This window comes from Wolffia australiana, chromosome 8 (assembly GCF_029677425.1).
Source record: "Wolffia australiana isolate 7733 chromosome 8, ASM2967742v1".
Classification (NCBI taxonomy): domain Eukaryota; kingdom Viridiplantae; phylum Streptophyta; class Magnoliopsida; order Alismatales; family Araceae; genus Wolffia; species Wolffia australiana.
This window is the reverse complement of record NC_135842.1, coordinates 5110408-5129239: the sequence shown is the minus strand read 5'-3', so window position 1 is coordinate 5129239 and position 18832 is coordinate 5110408. Positions and strand designations below refer to the sequence as shown.

At 44.1% G+C, this 18832-nt stretch overlaps 1 protein-coding gene across 1 annotated transcript; it reads left to right on the top strand.

Annotated features, from left to right (window-relative positions):
• The first annotated feature begins 348 nt into the window (after window positions 1-348).
• LOC144706933 (Ribosomal protein L18e/L15 superfamily protein) lies at window positions 349-15785 on the top strand. The gene is made up of 4 exons (XM_078580023.1): window positions 349-807; window positions 1927-2010; window positions 14046-14135; window positions 15468-15785. The coding sequence occupies exons 1-4, from the start codon at window positions 376-378 to the stop codon at window positions 15723-15725; spliced, it is 864 nt and encodes a 287-aa protein (XP_078436149.1). The 5' UTR covers window positions 349-375; the 3' UTR covers window positions 15726-15785.
• The last annotated feature ends 3047 nt before the right edge of the window (window positions 15786-18832 follow it).

Below are 18832 nucleotides of genomic sequence, written 5' to 3'. Positions count from 1 at the left end.
TTTCATCCAAGTGGTCAAAAACTGTCTCGTCCGTTCGTGTCGAGACGAATTACACTCCCAGGTTTCATCTGGAACCAGTGCAGGGACACGGACAGGACTTTTTTTTCGTCCGTGATTCCTGGACGGGACGGTTTTTTCGTCCGAGTGGATGTAAACCGTCCAGTTTGTTCATCTCGGGACGAATTTCCATTCCCGGTATTAGTCCAACCTCACGGACGGGACGATTTTTTCATCATGGGACAAATAAACTCGAGCCCAGACTCGTCAACGAAGAGCCTGGGCTCGAGTTTTTGCAAATAAAATAATAATAAAAATAAAATGCAAGGAAGCTAAAACCCTGTTCTTGGGTCTCTTCATAGCTTCAGTTCCCAGTCCATGGTAGAAGGCCTTCCTTTTCTCATGTGGCGAAAGCAGCTCCGCCTTCTTCTGGGCAGCGCTCCAAGCAGAAGCCTGCCCAATTTCCGCCCTTCCATCTCTTCTTCGGCCATTACCCAACGCTTCACCGACCCTTCTCCATGGCAGAAGCTCCGCCAAGAACTGGGTTTCTCTCTGGGGCTTGCTTTCCGGGCAATGTCGTCTTCTGCGCTGCTGAGGTTGAACGATCTCCAGGATAGCCCGGGAAGAAAGCATAAGAAGAGGCGGAAGGGCCGTGGCATTGGATCTGGGCGGGGGAAGACGGCTGGGCGTGGGCATAAAGGGCAGAAGGCCCGGGGAACTATGAAGTTTGGGTTTGAAGGTGGGCAGACTCCTCTGAGGAGACTTCTGCCTAAGCGCGGGTTCAAAAATCCCTTTGGTCTTACCTTCCAGGTGAAAGGGTTCTCTGCCTTTGTGTTTTTCTTGGGTGGAGAAGATTTAAAATTTTTAGCGGCGATCTGGGTTTTCATGGTTGATGTGATCTGTAAATGGAGAAACATTGTGTGATTGATGTGGGTTTGAGAACTTTTGCGAGGTTTTTCGGCTTTTCATTTTTCTTGGGTGGAGAAGATTTAAAATTTTTAGCGGTGATCTGGGTTTTCATGGTTGATGTGATCTGTAAATGGAGAAACATTGTGTGATTGATGTGGGTTTGAGAACTTTTGCGAGGTTTTTCGGCTTTTCATTTTTCTTGGGTGGAGAAGATTTAAAGTTTTAGCGGCGATCTGGGTTTTCATGGTTGATGTGATCTGTAAATGGAGAAACATTGTGTGATTGATGTGGGTTTGAGAACTTTGCAAATCTTTGGCATCTTTCTGGGCAAGTTTTATGATCTTTTGTATTTTTTGTTTCCTACTTGCTTCCGAATTAATAATGTCTCTGATTCTCTTCTAATTACCTTCTTGGATTTTTTTTGTTTATAATCACCCTACTGGGCTGGTCAGAGCTGGAAAATTTAAGCGATAATCGGGACATTCATGATTAAGGTATTCGCAAAGTCTGAACGAGAAAAAAACACAATGCACAGCGCGGCGACGTGGTTACTTTGTCTCCCGCATAACTTTCTAGAGTATTATGATTGAATTGACATGGATTATATAACTCTGTGAATCTCTCGCATCTATCTGTATATATTTCATGATATTTTGTATTTCTGGTTTCTAGTTGCTTCCGATCAAATATCGCCAATGATTGTGTTATTCCTACCTTCTTGCGATTTCTTGCACTTTCAGTCAATATTTGGGTTGATGAAAGTCACTGCATCATTTTTAATGAAAATAACCCGAGAAGTGCGTAGTGAAAATTATGACGAGTTTTCCTCTAATCATTTTTTATTGAACTATTTTTTTCTCAATCAGTTGGATGACCAGCAACTTGTATGTTTTAATGAATCTTTCGATTTCATTGTGGTTTAATGGTGGGTTAGATTGAACGAAACCCAGTTTGAGTTCATATTTTCTCATCAGTAACACTTAATCCGTTGTGTTAATGCCCGTGTCACCTCTTGTGCAGCCTGTCGACCTGGGTAAAATAGCAGAGCTTATTAATGCAGGGAAGATCGACTCTGGGGAGCTCATATCAATGAAAACTCTGAAGGTTGCTTATTCTCTCTCCCTCTCATTTTTTTTCTTGATGAGAGAATACTACTGATTATACCCATCTTTCTCTTTCTTATGTTCTCTTCACGCATTCCCCATATCCCTCTGTCTCTCATTCTCTCTCTTTCTGAGAGTGATCTATTTATTTCCTGTCACTTGTTTTTCTCCTTATGTTCTCTCTCTCTCTCTCTTAATGAGAGTAATCAACTGCTAAAATCCATGTTTTTTATACCTTATCTTTTTCTCCGCACATTCCCCGTATCTCTTACTTGTTCTCTTTCTTTATGATTGTAATCTTTTGCTTCTATCCGTGTTTTCTCTGTCACTTTTTCTCCTCACATCTGATAAGTTCTATGCAATGAAATACAAGAGGAAACACAAACACAGAGCAGATCGGTGCCCTGTTGACTAACGCCGTTGACCAAGAAGTTACTAAATAAAGTCCCGAGGGTATTTCCCTATAAATAAGACGGAGGTCCAGGTATGAAAGGGGGATTTTTCTTGAAAGTAACTCGCAGTTCGTCGGGAGGCGAAGCAGCTGGAGAGAGTTCGACAGCTGATCGGAGGAGGAGCACGACTGTCGGGCCGCCCAAGAACTAGGAGTCACTAGAAGACGGAAGATCCGACACGCAACATCAAGATCTTGGCCGATCGCGGAGGAGCAGCCTCGGAGTGAGAGTATCCCAATCACCGAAGATCTGATCGGAAGAGATCTAGAAGTTGTAATTTCGAATTCGGAAGACATTAGGGAAGAAATAATGAATTTCGAATATTGATACTTCTACTTGTATCAATCTGGTATCAGAGCAAACGATCCGCGGCATCAACCGTACCAAATATCGAGATCGGCAAGGAATTCGACGAAAGCACTCAACGATAGCGGAATAGTGATTGGTCAAGATTTATTTGGGCTTGGGCAAGCTATCCAAGATCATTATGGAAGACAGCAAGGAAAAAGGGAAGGCGATGTGCGACGAAGTACCTGTACCGGCGGAGATCCTGGTCGGCATAATGCAACAGCTCCAGCTTATGAATTCGAAACTGGAAACGATTCCAGCTTCGGCGCCTAAACCAGTCCCAGAGGGAGAACCAAGGTACAATCGAGTCCAGACACTTCAAGACAATCCTTCTGACCAAAAGAATGTATACCGCAAGGGAGACTTGCCTTATTTCAATGGCGCCAATGCACAGATGTGGTTGAACTGTGTTGAAAGATTCTTTTCAGTCAACAGACTCACCGACGACGAGAAGCTGTAGTTAGTCTCACTGCATATGGAAGGACCTGCACAGGGGTGGTTTATATACACCGAGAAGAATTTTGGATTCGATAACTGGCTGGTATTCCGACATTTCTTTGAAAAAAGATACAATTTCTCAGTAAGGACTCTCTGCATTCAGCTTATGAATCTCAAACAGACAGGCACCGTATCAGAGTATCGGTCAGAGTTTGAAGACTTGGTGGCTTTCTTATCACATATACCAGCAGAAGTCCAAGAATCGGCGTATCTCAAAGGGTTGAAACCTGAAGTACGCGTAGAGCTAAACAAATATCGTCCCTATGGCATATAGGACATTATGGACTACTCGCTTGAGGCAGAGAGTAACTTGGCCATTTTAGATGGACAAGAACAACCGGCGCCAGTTGTTCAACCTGCTCCAAGACCAGCTCTCAATAACTATCAGAGATCGGTGGTGGCAGGAAGAGGGGAAGGTCCAGCTCAAAGACACCCCCCAAGAGAGGCACCAAACCCAATCAGACAAGAAATACCTCTGAAGGAAAACAGGAAGAGACTTACTCGACTCTCCCCTGAGGAATTTTTACAAAGGCGAGAAAGGGGTCTATGCTACAATTGCAATGAGAGGTACACTCCAGGTCATAGATGTCAAAAGAAATTGAGTATATATATGCTTCAAGAAGATTTTGAAGAAGAAGAGCAACCGATAACGGAGGAAGACCTCATGCAGCTGGATGAAGCACCTCTGATAAGAGGAGAATTTATGTCAATTCAAGGGTCAAAGGTGGTCACCGGGGCCAGACCCGCTCCTTTCAGACTCTTCTTATTGATGGTGGGGCCACTTTCAACTTCATTAAACCAAAAGTGATCCAACAGTTGAAGATACAGGTTACACCATATCATAAATTTAGCATTACCTTGGGTGACGGATTTCGTCGACAAACGGAGGGAGTATGTTTGAATCTCCCAATAGAAATGCAAGGGCTGACATTCACTCAAAACTTCATTCCATTTCCCTTGGGGAGTTGTGATATTATTCTTGGCGTACCCTGGTTGAAAACTCTGGGGTGGTTTCACTGTAACTATCACCATCTTATGATCAAATTTTATCTGGATGGGCAGGTCCATACTATTATTTCCGACCCAGAGCTGAATGCATTGAGATTTACAAAGTTTGCCATTGATCAAGCTCATCAAGAGTGGGAAGAGTCAATGACCTACATTAACGACGCCAAAGATCAGCCTGCATACTCAACTTATGAGGTACTTGCTCTCTCTCTAGATCATGGTCTGCCTTGGTTAAGAGAATGTTACCCATATGTTTTTGAGCAACCGACTGAATTACCCCCATTCCGTGATTGTGATCATCGAATACATCTGGTTCCCGGGGCTAGTCCAGTTAATAAAAAACCTTATAGATACTCACACACCCACAAAAATGTATTGGAAGAGTTGGTACAAGAACTTCTGGAATCAAAAATTATTCAACACTCCAATAGCTGCTTTGCAAGCCCAGCATTATTAGTCAAGAAAAAGGATGGCGGCTTTAGATTATGTATTGATTACAGAGCTTTAAACCAGTTAACAGTACCCAACAGATTTCCAATCCCCATGGTAGATGAACTGCTGGAAGAGTTGCAGGGGATGACGGTCTTTTCAAAAATCGATCTAAAATCCGGATATTATCAAGTGAGAATGCATCCTAGTGATATTCACAAGACGGCATTTAAAACGCATCATGGCCACTTCGAGTTCCAAGTTATGTCATTCGGATTGTCCAATGCTCCGGCAACATTTCAAGAACTTATGAATTCTATTTTCTACCGACATCTTAGGAAGTTTGTATTGGTGTTCTTTGATGATATCCTAATATACAGCAAGGATTTCCAACAACATGAGCAACACCTTAAGGTTGTATTTGACTTACTGACGAGTAATCAGCTTCATATCAACCCGAAGAAGTGCAAGTTTGGGTGTAAATTCATCGATTTCCTGGGTCATATTATATCAGCTGAAGGAGTGTTCACAGATCCCTCAAAAATAGAGGCAATAACACAATGGAAGACACCTATCACTATCAAGGAATTGAGGGGATTTCTTGGACTGACTGGTTACTATCGAAGATTTGTGTCAAATTATGCGGCCATCGCCCAACATCTGACCACCCTTCTGAAAAAGAATTCCTTCCATTGGACAGAAAAAGCTGATGCTTCCTTTGAAAGTCTGAAACTAGCCCTGTCCAGGACTCCGGTATTGAGGTTACCAAATTTCTCATTGCCTTTTATCATTGAGACAAACGCCTTTGAAGACAAGAAGAAAGAACAATTCTTGATACTCAAACAAAGAGATTACAAGGGGTTTTATAGGGAGCCCTAATGGGCTAATAATAGAAAGGGCCCTTAATGGGCTAATAATAGAAAGGGGCTAATAATAGAAAGAAGACAAGGAAAGGAGACAATAATGTCAACACTCCCCCTCAAGCTGGAGCGTGGATGTTTTCCACACCCAGCTTGGAACAGAGCTCCTCAAACCGAGGGGCATGAAGCCCTTTGGTGAAGATGTCTGCAAGCTGTTCAGCTGACGGAACATATGGCGTGCAGAAATTTCCCGACTCAAGCTTCTCTTTAATGAAATGTCGATCGATCTCAATGTGTTTTGTACGATCATGCTGGACGGGATCATGAGCAATGCTGATAGCCGATTTGTTGTCATAGAACAGCTGAACAGGGGAAGAAACCGGACACTTTAGTTCACGAAGCAGTTGGGTAATCCAAAGTGCTTCACAAAGACCATGCGCAAGGGCACGGAACTCCGCTTCAGCACTTGATCGAGAGACCACTTTCTGTTTCTTACTCCTCCAAGTAATAAGATTGCCACCCAAGAAGGTGCAGTACCCAGAGGTCGACCGACGATCAACCACAGATCCTGCATAATCGGCATCAGTGTAGACTTCTAGATGCAGACCACTGTGACGACGAAACATTAAACCACGGCCAATGGTGCCCTTCAAGAAACGGAGGAGGCGATGGGCAGCATGAAGATGACTCATTCGAGGGTTCTGCATAAACTGACTTAGAACACCCACTGCATATGCAATGTCGGGACGGGTGTGGGTGAGATAGAGCAGTTTGCCCACAAGTCTTCGATATTGTCCGGGCTCAGCCGGATCTTCATTCTCATCCGCACCAAGTCGATGACTCACATCAATCGGTGTCGAAATAGGCTTGGAGTCTTCCTTTCCCAGCTCGCAAAGAAGATCCACTGTATATTTCCGCTGACAGATGAAAATCCCACTCGAAGAATAAGCCACCTCAATACCAAGAAAATATCGTAATGGGCCAAGATGACGTATGGCAAAGTCCGACGACAGATACATAGCCAGCTGAGTAATGGACTCCGTATCATCACCCGTGATGATAATGTCATCCACGTACACGAGAAGAATAGCCACTCCCCGGACGTGGAATGACGGTAGAAAAGCGTGTGATCTCCATTACACTGACGGTATCCCCGGTTCTTCATGGCCATGGTGAAACGGCCAAACCAAGCACGAGGAGATTGCTTCAAACCGTACAGCGCTTTCTTCAGGCGACAAACAACTGAACTCGGAGTAGACGGCACTAAGGAGGCATATCCAGGAGGTAAGGCCATATAGATCTCCTCAGACAAATCACCATGAAGAAAAGCATTCTTGACATCATATTGCTGCAATATCCAGCCCCGATCGGCGGCAAGAGCCAAGAGAATCCGGACAGTGTTCATCTTGGCCACAGGGGCAAACGTTTCCTGATAATCAATGCCATACTGTTGGGTGAACCCTTGCGCCACAACACGTGCCTTGTGCCTTTCAATAGAGCCGTCGGAATTGTGGTTCACAGCATAAACCCAACGACTGCCAACCAAGTGCTTGCCCGGCGTAGTGGAACCAGATCCCATGTGTCATTTAGGGCAAGTGCTTGAAGCTCCTCCTCCATTGCCCGACGCCAATGAGGAAGAGAGAGGCTACGCCCACCGCCTTTGGAAGGGAGATAGTGTCAAGGGAGTGAGAAGAGCGTGGTAGGATAGGGAAAGACGATGAGATGAGATGGATGCGGCTAATGGATACAATGGAGAAGGATGAGGGCAAGACACAAGTGCTAATGAAGGATTTTCAAGAGGAGTGGATGAGGAGGATGAGGGAACTTCAGGGGTAGGAGGAACACGAGGCTTGCGACGAGCAAGAGTGATACCATAGCGTTTTTCTGGCGGGCAACGGCGTATAGGTAAAGGGGCACAACATAGTGGGATAGAGGGATCCGATGGGGACTCTGCAGGAGGGTTCGATGAAGCAGAGGATGGATCTTTAGTAAGGACAGGTGGATTTGGGATTGGTGCAGGCAGAGGATCAGAGGACAAGGTGTTCATGGGAATATCAGATGGAGGCTCTTCGAGAGGAACAGGCAAGGAAGGACTTGGGACTGGTGACGAGGGAGATGAGTTAGGAAGAATAAGAAATTCAAGGGGATCTGATTGAGGTGGTAAAGAAGGAGAAGGTGGAGAAGAAGAGGGGTAATACGGAGTGAATTCGTCAAAGGTAGCATCCTTGGTGACAATAAATCGACGAGAGGGTGGATGATAACATCGATAACCCTTTTGAGTAGAAGAATAGCCGACGAAGACACATTGGATGGCCCGAGGATCAAGCTTGTCACGACCAAGATGGTGGTTAGGAGCAAAGCAAACGCACCCAAAGACACGAGGGTAAGATTGGTTCGGAGAGAAATGTTGGGAAGGAATGCTGGAGACAATCAATGGGAGTAGAGTAGCACGCGAGACGGAAGACGGTTGAGAAGATGAATGGCAGTTAGGACAGCTTCAGCCCAAAAATACTTTGGCACATGCATGTGAAATAAGAGGCTCCGAGCCATTTCAAAAATGTGACGAAATTTTCGTTCTGCAACTCCATTTTGCTGGGGGGTGTAAGGACATGTGGTTTCATGGATGATGCCTTTTTCTTGGAAGAAAGTACTTAACGTGGAATTGACATAGTCTCGGGCATTGTCGGAGCGGAAGGGACGAATAGAAGTGCAGAATTGAGTTTGAATGAGAGAGTAGAACTGAGGAATAACAAGGGAGATCTCTGATTTATTTTTCAAGAGATAGGCCCACGTGAAACGAGTAGCGTCATCAATGAATATACATAACCACCGAGCACCGGACGTGCTATGAACAGGGGAGGGTCCCCACACGTCGGTGTGAACGAGAGCAAAAGGAGTCGTCAAGTGGGAAGAAGAAATAGGATACGTAGTACGATGATGTTTAGCAATTCGACAAGCATCACAAACAAAGCGGTCCACCGAGTGGCCTTGGAAAAGTTTTGGAAGTAAACGATAAAGAGTAGCAAAGGATGGATGGCCGAGGCGTCAATGGAGAAGCCACAAATGCTCATGAGACGCCGAAAGGTGATCTGCAGCGGCAGCAACAGCGAGGGGAGACAAGGGAGATCGAACAAGATAGAGACCCTCATGCTCCTCAGCAATGGAAATCGTCCTCCCCGACACCTTATCACGATAAAAACAGGTATTAGGAGTGAATGTAAGATCTTGGTTCAGATCACGAACAAGGCGGGATAAAGAAAGAAGATGATGAGCAAGCCGTGGAACATGAAGGACTTTAGTGAGGTTCATCGAAGGAGAGAGAGACACACGACCAATCCTAGCCACAGTGAGAAGATCACCGGAAGCTGTTTTAACTTTGGAGGAGCCGGAAACGGGTTCATAGGTCACAAAAGCTCTAGGATTGGGTGTCATGTGGGCAGTGGCACCAGAGTCAAGAAGCCAAGTGGATGATGATGACGACGGAGATGGTGAAGGAGGAGGAGAAGGAATGGTGGACATACCCGCGTTAGCTAGAGAGCACGAGCCCACGACTGGAGGGTCAAGCAATCGCGAAGACGTTCCCACTTCTTCAGGTGTAAAGCCGGGAAGAGAAGCACTCGCGAAGACGCCCACTTGGAAGAAGACCATAGGACAGAGGCACTTGACCAGGCATCGGTACTTGGTTGACAGAAGGTGCAACCGTGAGCGAGATTGCTCTGTTGTGTTCGCCTGCTGAAGCTTAAAGCACGTCTCCTTGGAGTGACCCCGCTTTTGCAGTAATTGCAGAAAAGGGAAGGATCACCTTTGGAGGATTCCTCAGTCCGAGTAGATGGACCACGACAAGCTCCTGCTCCAGTCGATGTGGTCGCACCGAGGAGCGCGTGGAGGAAGACGAATGTGCTACAAGTGCAGAAGCCGGGGTCTGGGACTGCTGAAAGAGAGATTCTTCAATTCTCGCGCTGCGAAGCGCATCCTTGAAGGAAAGCTCTTTCTCCCGGTGTATAAGCTGAGCCCGTACCGCTTCATATGCCGGGTTAAGTCCTGTAAGGAACTGAAAAACCCGAAGTTGAAGAGTGTACTTGCGATCCACCGAGTGAGGGTCCGGAGGCATGTAGTGATCAATCTCATTCCACAGAGAAATGAGTTCTGTGCTGTACTCCATGATCGTCCTGTCTCCTTGACGCAGATTGGCGGCCCGATGCACTAGCTCATACAGTGTGGCAATATTATTTTTCTTGGAGTGGCTGTCAGGGCCGCTTCCCACGGCCCGGGCAGACTCAAGAGACAGAAATTCACCCTTGATACTCGGTGAAATACTATCCAAAAGCCATCGATGGACCACCCCTTCAACGTCTGGCCAGTCATAGTACTTGGAGTCTGTCTTGGAAGGCCCTTCTTCAAGTAAATGACGCATCAGTCGTCCCTTGAGAGTAATCTGGACATATTGCTGCCACTGAAGAAGGTTAAAGCCGGTGAACATCCCATCTGGAGGCATCCGAGGCAGAGAAAACGGTCCAGGTGAAGCCGACCAATTCCCCGACTCAAGAGGTGCCTCCGAATCATTTGACGTTTGACCCACACTGGGTGGCGTCGATGCTGGCGTCGATGCTGGCGTCACACCGGAAACCGATACAGGCTCCGTCATCTTGATCACAGAATGAAGTGTCGCACGAGGAGCACACGGCTGCGGGAACGCTCGCGGCTATTGGCTGCGTGCGCGGCTGAAGAGTCGAGGAGGGAGCGCGGCCGCGGCCGAGAAGGGAGTGCAGCCGAGGAGGGAGCGCGCTGCCGAGGAGCGCGCGCGCGACCGAGAGGAAAGCGCGCGGTCGAGAGGGAAGCGTATGCTGCCGAGAGAGAAGCACAGCCGAGGAGGGAGTGCGGTGCGGGAAGCCGGAAATGTGGCCGGAAAGAAGCTGCGCCGCCAGGAGCAGGTAGCCAACCGGAAGGAGAAGGAGCTCAAGATCGTGGCGAATGTAGAAACGCCAGAGATCGGAGCTACGGTCGAGCCCAGGAACCCGGATTAGGGTTAGGGTTAGGGCTCTGATACCATGAAGACAAGAAGAAAGAACAATTCTTGATACACAAACAAAGAGATTACAATGGGTTTTATAGGGAGCCCTAATGGGCTAATAATAGAAAGGGCCCTTAATGGGCTAATAATAGAAAGGGGCTAATAATAGAAAGAAGACAAGAAAGGAAAGGAGACAGTAATGTCAACAGCCTCAGATATAGCCGTGGGAGCTGTTGTATTGCAAGAAGGCCACGCAATAGCCTATTTTAGCAAGGCCTTTCCCAACTCCACACGGTATAAATCCGCATACGAGAGAGAGCTCATGGCAGTAGTTTGGGCCGGCAACAAATGGAAGCACTATCTTATGTTCAACAAATTCATTATACACACAGATCAGTTTAGCCTACGCTACTTAACAGAGCAAAAAGAAGTGCCTACTCAATACCACCGATGGGTGTCAAAATTATTGGGATTCAACTTCGATATTCATTTCAAGGCAGGGAAGAAGAATGTGGTAGCTGATGCATTGTCTCGCTCTCAACCAGAGATGTCAGGAGAGTGCCTCTCACTTTCGATGACACATTGGCTGGACAAGATAAAACTCATGCAAGAAGTCAAAGATGATCCGAAGCTGGGAGAAATTTATAAAAGAATTGAAAGTGGCAGCGAACAAAATTCCAATTACACTATTTACCAGGGGTTACTACTTTACAAGGGAAGAATCATCTTACCGACCAACTCTTCTTTAATTGCTGCGATCCTAAAGGAATTCCATGATTCGAAGGTGGGAGGACATGGGGGTTTTCATAGGACCCTCAAAAGAATAACTCAACAAGTCTCCTGGCCCGGTATGAGAAGGACTATCAAGACATGTGAATCAATGCCCAACATGTCAACAGCAAAAATCCTCCACATTATCACCAGCAGGACTGTTACAACCTCTACCAATCCCCAATCAAATCTGGGAGGATATCACCATGGATTTCATTGAGGGTTTACCCAAATCGGAAGGGTTTGACTCCATTTTGGTGGTGGTTGACCGCTTAAGTAAATACAGTCATTACATCGCAGTCAAGCACCCATACTCGGCTTCCACTATTGCTGAAATATTCGCTAAGGAGATTGTCAGACTGCACGGGATACCAAACTCCATCGTATCAGATAGAGGCAGCCTGTTTACCAGTCACTTCTGGAAGGAATTACATAGACTGTAAGGCACCCAACTCAAATTCAGCTCATCATACCACCCAGAGACAGACGGTCAGTCTGAAGTCACCAACCGAGGGTTAGAATGTTATTTAAGATGCTTCACTTCAGAGAAACCTAAGAATTGGAAGAATTGGCTACACTGGGCTGAATATAACTATAATACTTCCTATCACACGTCGATCAAGACTACTCCCTTCAAGGCAGTATATGGGCGTGATCCACCTTCACTGGTTCGCTATGGGTCAACTTCCTCCCCTTTCGATTCTATTGACCAGCTGCTGGTAGAAAGGGATATTATGCTCACAACCTTGAAACTGCACTTATCAAAGGCGCAATCAAGAATGAAAATTCAAGCTGATAAACATAGACGAGATGAGGAATTTGTGGAAGGCGATTGGGTCTACTTAAAGATACGACCATACAGAATGAAATCACTAGCAAAAGGGTGTGCGAAGTTGAGTCCAAGGTTTTTGGGCCTTACCAAATTACTAAAAGATAGGATCAGTCGCCTACAAATTAGATCTGCCCCTTACTTCCTCACTGCATCCTGTCTTTCATGCATCTTTATTAAAACGAGCACTAGGGTCTCCCCACCAGTATGCTCAACATTTACCCCCTTATCTGACTGATGAATATGAATGGCAGGTATATCCAGAGAAAATACTTAAGGTTCGGCAAACTCCCTACTTAACAGAGGTCTTAGTCAAGTGGACCAAACTCCCCATCAACGAAGCCACGTGGGAGTTGTTACATCGGCTTCGCAAATCATTTCCAGAATTCCAGCTTGAGGACAAGCTGGATCTACAAGGGGAAGGTATTGATAAGTTCTATGCAATGAAATACAAGAGGAAACACAAACACAGAGCAGATCGGTGCCCTGTTGACTAACGCCGTTGACCAAGAAGTTACTAAATAAAGTCCCGAGGGTATTTCCCTATAAATAAGACGGAGGTCCAGGTATGAAAGGGGGATTTTTCTTGAAAGTAACTCGGCAGTTACGTCGGGAGGCCGAAGCAGCTGGAGAGAGTTCGACAGCTGATCGGAGGGAGGAGCACGACTCGTCGGGCCGCCCAAGAACTAGGAGTCACTAGAAGTCGGAAGATTCGAGAGGCATCGTCAAGATCTTGGCCGATCGCGGAGGAGCAGCCTCGGGGTGAGAGTATCCCGATCAGCGAAGATCTGATCGGAAGAGATCTAGAAGTTGTAATTTCGAATTCGGAAGACATTAGGGAAGAAATAATGAATTTCGAATATTGATACTTCTACTTGTATCAACATCCCCTTTTTCTCTCTCCTCCTTTCTTAATAAGAGTAGTCTACCGCTTATACTCACGTTTTCTCTGTGTTATCTTCTTCTGCACGCATTTCCTCGGAGGATATCAACGTCTCAATAAGAGAGTCAAGTAGGAGATGGAATTCTAAAGAAAAGTTTATGAATTTCCGGAATAATTAAGATGGTCCACGAACAATAGTTGAGAGGTGGAGAACAGACAAAGAAAGATAAGTTGAATCAATCCCTTCTTCCTATGAGAAGGAGTCAGGGATAAAGAAGAATGTTAGAGTCCTGATGAGATAACCGACTCTTGAAATCGTAGGGTTATAAACACCCCCATGTAAGGTCATTGGAGGGACTTTTGATGAATGATTACCCTGTGGTTTCTTGGCACGAGTAGCTGTATCCTGCTTTCGTGAGGGCAAGAACTCCTGATTCGGAGGTTCTTGAGAGTTTGTTCTCCTATCTCTCTCTCTTCTTCTCTTTTACCTCTTCCATCTCTCCTTTTCTCCTCTCTATCCCTCGTCCCATTTCTTGATTTTTTTAGATCTCCATGGGGATCGTAACAAAGGACTAGGTGGGGAGATGAGTTGAATCAACCTCGTCTTCCTCTGAGAAGGATGTTCTCTTCCTCAGCCAGAGTCGCCACAACAACCACTTTCCAAGAAATCCTCTCATCTCTTGCCTTTTATTTTATAGGCAGTAGTTCACGTCCATGCTTCGGCTCATGTGTTGCTGAAGTAGCATGTATGAGACCAGTATTTTTCTTCCTTTTTTCCAAGTCGGTCGGAGGGGGATCCGTACCAGTGATGTACCACTTTTAGCCATGTTTTCTATATCTTATAATTTTCTCCACATATTCCATCTCTCTCTCACTCTTATGCTTTGCTTATTCAGTTCTCTGGTTATTCCGTTGTTTAGCTTGAGTAAGATTTTGGTTAATTTCAGGATACTGCTGCCATTGGAAAACAAATAAATGATGGCGTGAAATTGATAGGCCGAGGAGCTGAACATATCCAATGGCCTATTCACCTTGAGGTATGTTGGGATCCATCTTCATTATTTTCTTTGGTCTAGAGGGACTGGCTTAGTTTCCCACGAAATTAAATAATTTTAGCAAAGAAGGCAAACGATATTTTCTCCATAAATTTCGGATGGTTATTCATGTGCCTGACTCCCCATGATATGATACCCATGTTTTTATTCCTTATGGCATGTCTCTCTCTTTGATCCAGTTTTTCTTACGATCCGCTCAGGTGTGGATGTCATCTCCTTGGCCACTCTCTCTAGATTTGTTCTGCTCAGATTTTTTATTTCTCCATTCCTAATGTGTGCACTTCCTATCTCAACCCCACCCCTCTCTCTGTGTCTTTATAGCGCTCTCTTATTTTTCTTCTTCTCCGTGGCGAATTTTGGATTCCATTTCTTTTAGAAAATTTATCTTCCTTTTCCATCTCTTTTATAATGTCTTCCTTTTTATCTTCTTTCATCTTCAGTATTCATCTCTTATAAAATCCCTCTGGCGTAGCTGGTAGAACAACCAAATATCACTACAATATATCATTCTAGGAAGAGCAATTTTGACAATCCCGATCCCCTTGGATCAAGTGGAAGAATGACAGAAGAATGAGGGATAAATGTCTAGAACGAAGGTGGAGGTAGAGAGAGAACTGAAACAAGAAAAGAGTAACCCAGAGCAAGACCGGATTGGTTCTTGCTCCTCTGGCCAGGAGGATCTCCCCCAGCCTTCTCGCCAAAGCGAATTCAACTTTCTTCCTGCCTCCCTTTCTTGGCTTAGGCTATTATTTATAGCTCCCTTTCCCGCTCTTTTAATTCAAATCTTCGACGTACCTTTGTTGAGCCGCACGTGGGAGGACCCTTCTTTTGTTCTTTCTTTGGTAAGTCTTCATGAAGTTCTTATCAATCTCTCCTTTCTCGCTCTCCATCTTTACACCAAAAAAATCTATTCCTGGATAGTTGCTTAAATTTCTAGGTTATGATTTGTATTCTTCTTTTTCTTGTGATTATTAGCCCATAATCATCTCTCTCCTTCCTCTTTGGCTTGGAAAATTTAAAGTTCCTTTAATTTTCTTTTATTGAGTCTTCCGTTTCCTGGGATTACCAGGTCATACACACACACCCACACACCTCTCTCTCTATCTCTTCCTTCTTTTACTCCTTGGGCCTATTATCTTGATCCAACTTTTCTCTATCTTATCTTTTTCCTCTCACAGTCACCCATCCCCTCTCTCCTGTGTCTTCACTTAAATGCAGACCCTTGGTCCAATCCTTTGTATTATGATATCAAGAAAAGTTTTGGTTGAAGAATTTCTGGCTTATTCGTCTCTGTCAATTTATTTTTTTCTCTAGGTGTCAAGGGTGACGGTAGGGGCGAAGGCGGCGGTGGAGGCAGCAGGCGGGTCTGTGAGGAAGGTTTACTACAATAAGCTGGGCCTGAGAGCTCTGCTCAAGCCAGAGTGGTTTGAGAAGAAGGGCAGGCTGCTGCCCCGTGCCGCCAGGCCACCACCAAAGCAGCGGGACAAAGTAGACAGCATTGGCCGCCTTCCTGCCCCCACCAAGCCCATCCCTTTCCTCCCCAAGGAACAAGACCCACTTGAATCACAGTGAAGAGTAAGAGAAATGGATCAACTGTTTAAGTTGTTAATGGAAGCTTTTATTTTTATTCAATTGACTTTTCTTAAGAAAATAGCAGTACAAGCTCTCTTTTGTTCATGACATCATAAAGGTGCAAGGGGAGGTCTGCTATTGAATATCTTAAAAGAAAATCTTGTAGAATTCAGTTACTTTTCTAGAAGAAAATAGATTTTTTGTCAACTGTTTAAGTTGTTAATGGAATATTTTATTTTTATTTAATTGACTTCTCTTAAGAAAATTGCTGTACAAGCTCTTCTCTTTTGTTCATGGCATCATAAAGGTGCAAGGGGAGGTAGAGATATAGGATGGGTCAGCTATTGAATATCTTAAAAGAAGATCTTGTAGTTGTGACTCTACCTCATAAATTTCTCATACTCAAAGTGCTCCACAAATTCCCCTACTAAGGGTATGAAATTCAGTTATTTTTCTTGAAGGAAATAGATTTTTTGTCAGCTGTGGCTTGGATGACACAGGAGAGAGAAGGTGAAATACACCCTAAGAAGATGGACAAAACACCTTAGTTTGTCTATAACGTATAAGTGATATGCACATGTGTGTATTAGGGGGGACTAGTCATGGCACAATGTATCACGTGCTCCTCACATGCTACACATATTTGAGGTTTATTTGCTTTTCTGACCTTATAGACGGACTAAGAGATTTGTGTTCTTCAGCACCAACATTGAATTTCATACCCTTAGTAAGGGAATTTGTGGAGCACATTGGGTTTGAGAAATTTATGAGGTAGAGTCACTAGATACTTTGCTTATAATTGAAAAATACTGTGGATCCAATAATTTTTATGGCCTAGAGTTGGCTCCGAAGATGATGCATTTCTTCCTTCAATTTTTCCATCAAATTTTTTGGGTGCAATATGCTACTCATCTACCGAGATGTTAGTCTGAAGCACAGTGTTGCTCTTGCTAATAACAGTGTTGTTCATGGAGTTTCCAACATGTCTTTTGTATGCCAATACTGTCTATAATTTTACCCTGCCTACTCAGAGTTGATCAGTGAGTGTGCAGTTGGCATATTGGTACATGATACTCCCTGGCCTTTGTGGAGTTTTGACAAGGCACACAGATTCTTGAATCGTAGGTGTGGCACTGTGAACTGAGGTAAGACCGAGAAGGCTTTCGACTTTCTGATTCTCGATAACCATGTCTTCGAAACATATGTCATGTTCTCGTGTGAACAGTTGTGCTTGAGCATTTTCAAATTCTGGTTGAAGCTCCCTTTAGGGGATCTGATCTCAAAGAGCCTACTGTCTATCCAATGTTCATAAAATATATTTATCCTTAATTCTTGCCAGTCTTTCTCATATTCTAATGCAGTGTGATTCTGCTGGGCTCTCATATTATCATGCAGATATATACTATATCTGTAATTTTTTTTAATTTTTTTGCATGAAATATATTTGCTGATTGAGATCATAAATCTCCTTGATATGATCATACTCAGTATATGACTCATCAATTTGTGTAACACTGAATCTAACATCCAGGTGAAAAAAGTCCCTCTTCGCAGTGTGATACGAACCTGGATCTAGGCTCGTATCGGAAGGAGGGTAGAGGACGAGGCGAGGTAGAAGTTCCGGGGTAGAGAGGTGAAACGGGAAGGATCTGAGAGGAGGCCGAGAGGAGGGGGTAGGGATTGGCCGAGGACGTCCGAAAACACGGTGAGGTAGAGACGATCACGAGGGCTGAGGATCGTTGAGGGAGAGAGGGAGACCAGACCTAGACAAGGAGAGGGGAGACAAGAACATTACATTATTCTTCTTGGCTGCCCTCTTAAAGGTCGAGCATCCCTATTTAAAGGAAATACAATGATAGCTAGATGACGGAAATGCCCCTGTGGACTAACATGATGAAACTACCCCTAGGATCTTATCACTGCGCCATTTGGTAGACATGTTGTCGTCCTTAGGTTGACATTTGTCAAGTGGTATAGTTAACCCATAGGATGAAGTGTGTGTTCGATGGCCTTTGTCCATTGAAAAAGACTATGGTCAGTGAATCATTTCTGTAGAGTGATTTGGGGCAGGGGGATTATCATTTTTTCACTAAAGAGTCATTAGGGCACCTATGTAGGAATTGATGGATAGTAATTTCAGAGGGAAAACTTTCTTTGAAGAAAAAATTCACAGCCTAATAAATAAATATAGCAGTTCAAGTGAATAAAGAAGACACCTGCATAAATAATAACATCCTCAGCAACAGGAGGGAGAGGTGTAGCAGAGGTATAACTGAATCATAGCAGTAACAACATATCTTAGTTTGACTATTAGATAGAAGTAATATGTACTGGTGCATATTGGGCTGGATTACTTATGGTCTTATACGAGGTACACCGGCTAGTGTAACGGTCATATAAGCCTTAAATTGTGTGTAGCACATGAGATAAAGTGTTATATTGCAATGCCATTATAGTTTTTTTGTTCAAAATTTCTCTGACTTTCATAGAAGATACTTTTCCAATTAGTGGAAGATATTGAGGTACATGATAATTTCAGGGATGTTGGAGTGTATTGACTTTTGTTTCTAGGGTTGCATGACTACCTAAGTGCAGATAAATTGGGAATTAACATTATTTTTTCTCTATTTCTATTTTATTTCCCTCTTTCCTTAATTTTCCACCTCATTTAAACCTAGTCACTCCATTTATGGCTACTGAGTATCGATAAACATATATCATAAATGTTGGCAATACATGTTATTAAAAAAACAAAGTTTCCAGATAGTTCTCAGATAAGCCCTTAAATCACCATTAAAATACCCATTCATCTTAAATAGGCATCTTCCCCAATGAATAGAACAACTCATGACCTAGGTTGTCATAACCAATTTTGACCACAATGGTTAATATATTCATACTATTATGCACTTCTCCACATGAACTTTCATATACTCTGTAATGTAACTGCCCATCTGAAGGTCGATCTGGTTGAATCCAGTCCGAGCGCACAAGCTGATGAGCAAATTACATTTGTTTTTTCTATAGTATATATTAAAATATATTCTCAGTGCAATCTTTTTAATGGTGAAAATAATCTCCTCAATGTGGCAATAAATCAATTCAAA

What these genes read in the sequence shown, in the direction of transcription:
- LOC144706933 (XM_078580023.1), top strand. Translation starts at nt 376, where the DNA reads ATGGTAGAAGGCCTTCCTTTTCTCATGTGGCGAAAGCAGCTCCGCCTT. An exon ending in CCTTTGGTCTTACCTTCCAG is followed by an intron (nt 808 to 1,926) that starts GTGAAAGGGTTC and finishes CCTCTTGTGCAG; the next exon opens with CCTGTCGACCTGGGTAAAAT. An exon ending in TATCAATGAAAACTCTGAAG is followed by an intron (nt 2,011 to 14,045) that starts GTTGCTTATTCT and finishes GGTTAATTTCAG; the next exon opens with GATACTGCTGCCATTGGAAA.